We start from the raw sequence: 1,876 nt of genomic DNA on the forward strand, positions 1-1,876 counted from the left end.
CCGGCGAAGGGTAAGAGGGTCAGGAACTGCCAGGAACTCAAAGCCTCGGAGTAGACCCAGGACGTCTCGAGGAGGTTGTCTGGAAACGAGTAAACACAACAGATGTCACTGGAAGGTTCTCAGAGGAATCACTAACTGATCTAGTGGTGGCCTGCAGTACCATTACTGGTTAACAATCTGGCATCGATGTGTTGGTTGGCTCCACTCTTAAGCCTCTTCGGAGATGAGAAAATCTCCGACAGGTGTGCGGATCCCAGCGTCCCTGGTCACGCCCACCAGAGATCATCCACCAGGCGGCCCCTGGTGGAAGGAGCGAGAAGCAGCAGGAGAACCACCACAATGACAGCCTTATTCAACCCCCTTCAAATAAAGTGTTACCCATTTATTGATATTAACAAAAACTGTAAGTATGTACATTTTTGTTTGAAATTCATGTTGTAGTCTTTCTAGGTTTTAGAAGTATATTTCAGCAATGGACTATTTGTAACTGCATGCTTAATAGCAGAATGTTCACAGAGAACATATTTTTCATGTTTACTATCTATATTCAGTTTAACATTTTAATAATGGGTAGTTGGACTTTATCACAGGTTAGGAATAATGTATTCATAAAGAACAGTCATTATTTAAGCATTAGCTGTAAGGCATTGTGCCAGCTCACTTTTTAGGCTCTGTTTATGATAACTGAGTAATTTTTTAAACAATACTTTACATGTTTACTGCCTCATCAATACAATGAGAAACAGTGAGGATCTACAATGAAAAAAAGAGATTCCTTACAGCCCTGGTTACTCTGGTTGTGGAACAAGCTGTTAATAGTTTCAAGAATAACTAACTAAATGAAAATATAAAATATTTAATCATTTTCCTTTGGTTTAAATAGAAGTATTTTTGAATAGAATTGAACATAAAGTAATGCAGTACAAACTCTAAAAGCACACATCTGCCAACCAGAAATAGTAAAATAAAAACATTTTTTTAAAAAGTAAGCAGATTGAGTTGAAGTGAAGAAAACTGTGGTTTCACCACAGCTGGCTGTGGTTTTCTCTACAATACATTTCACAGTGTTTTTTTTTTTTTTTGTGTGTGTGTGTGACATTGTATTAACATGTTTGAACATACATTCTTGCAGAAATTGCTGTGAGTCCTAACAACAATGTGGTGAACATTTATGAGAAGAAAGGCAAAGACTGGCATAAGATTCACGAGCTGACTGAGCACAGTGGACGCATCACAGGTACTGTTACCATCAGGGGTGAAAGTAGGGGGGTACGTTCAGGTACTGCGTACCCCTAAAAGATTTAGTACCTGCAAGAGAGGGGAGCGGCTGTCTGCTGTAAAGAATCATTGGGTTCACTGTGCAGCCGTGACTGATTAGTTTTTCAAGAACAATTTATCAGGTATCATAGCGGCTTAATCAGTTCATAAATAACTTTTTTCCCATTTCATATTGTTTCTGAACTCTTCCTGCTTTGCTAGAGCAGGGGGGCAATATGTCGATAGAGGAAGGTTTTGAGTCGATCTCGGCATTAGGAGACAAACTGAACGCCGCCAGGACGCTGAGACCAGCAGGTCCTCCTCTGACTGGCTTATCAAAACGTTCATAACTTTATTAAAGAACAACAACAACATTTATAAAATGTGTTCAAATTAATGACCCAACAAAAATAATAATCTCAGTAATTATTGTTTCAACAAGGCGTTGCGCAATTCTGTGCGTTTCGGTTCCATTACCAAAATAACTAGCAGAACATGAGTTTAAAATGAACTAATCAACCACCGCTGTGTTCATGAGAGGCTTTTTAATGATCGCAAAAATAAATCAAACCTGCAAACATAATATCGTAACGGACTAAATGTTATGTTTTTAACGTAA

General features: G+C 38.6%; 1 protein-coding gene across 3 annotated transcripts in view; it reads left to right on the forward strand.

The window, feature by feature from the left end:
- Window positions 1-1,876, forward strand: part of LOC103156812 (actin-related protein 2/3 complex subunit 1A) — a 19,555-nt gene that overhangs the window by 6,805 nt on the left and 10,874 nt on the right. For all 3 annotated transcript variants that reach the window (XM_016664660.1, XM_007578991.2, XM_016664659.1), the window contains exon 3: window positions 1,133-1,237. In XM_016664660.1, coding sequence (XP_016520146.1) covers window positions 1,133-1,237 — 105 coding nt within the window. The remainder of the gene's footprint in view (window positions 1-1,132; window positions 1,238-1,876) is intronic.

This window comes from Poecilia formosa, unplaced genomic scaffold, assembly GCF_000485575.1.
Source record: "Poecilia formosa unplaced genomic scaffold, Poecilia_formosa-5.1.2 Scaffold503, whole genome shotgun sequence".
NCBI lineage: Eukaryota > Metazoa > Chordata > Actinopteri > Cyprinodontiformes > Poeciliidae > Poecilia > Poecilia formosa.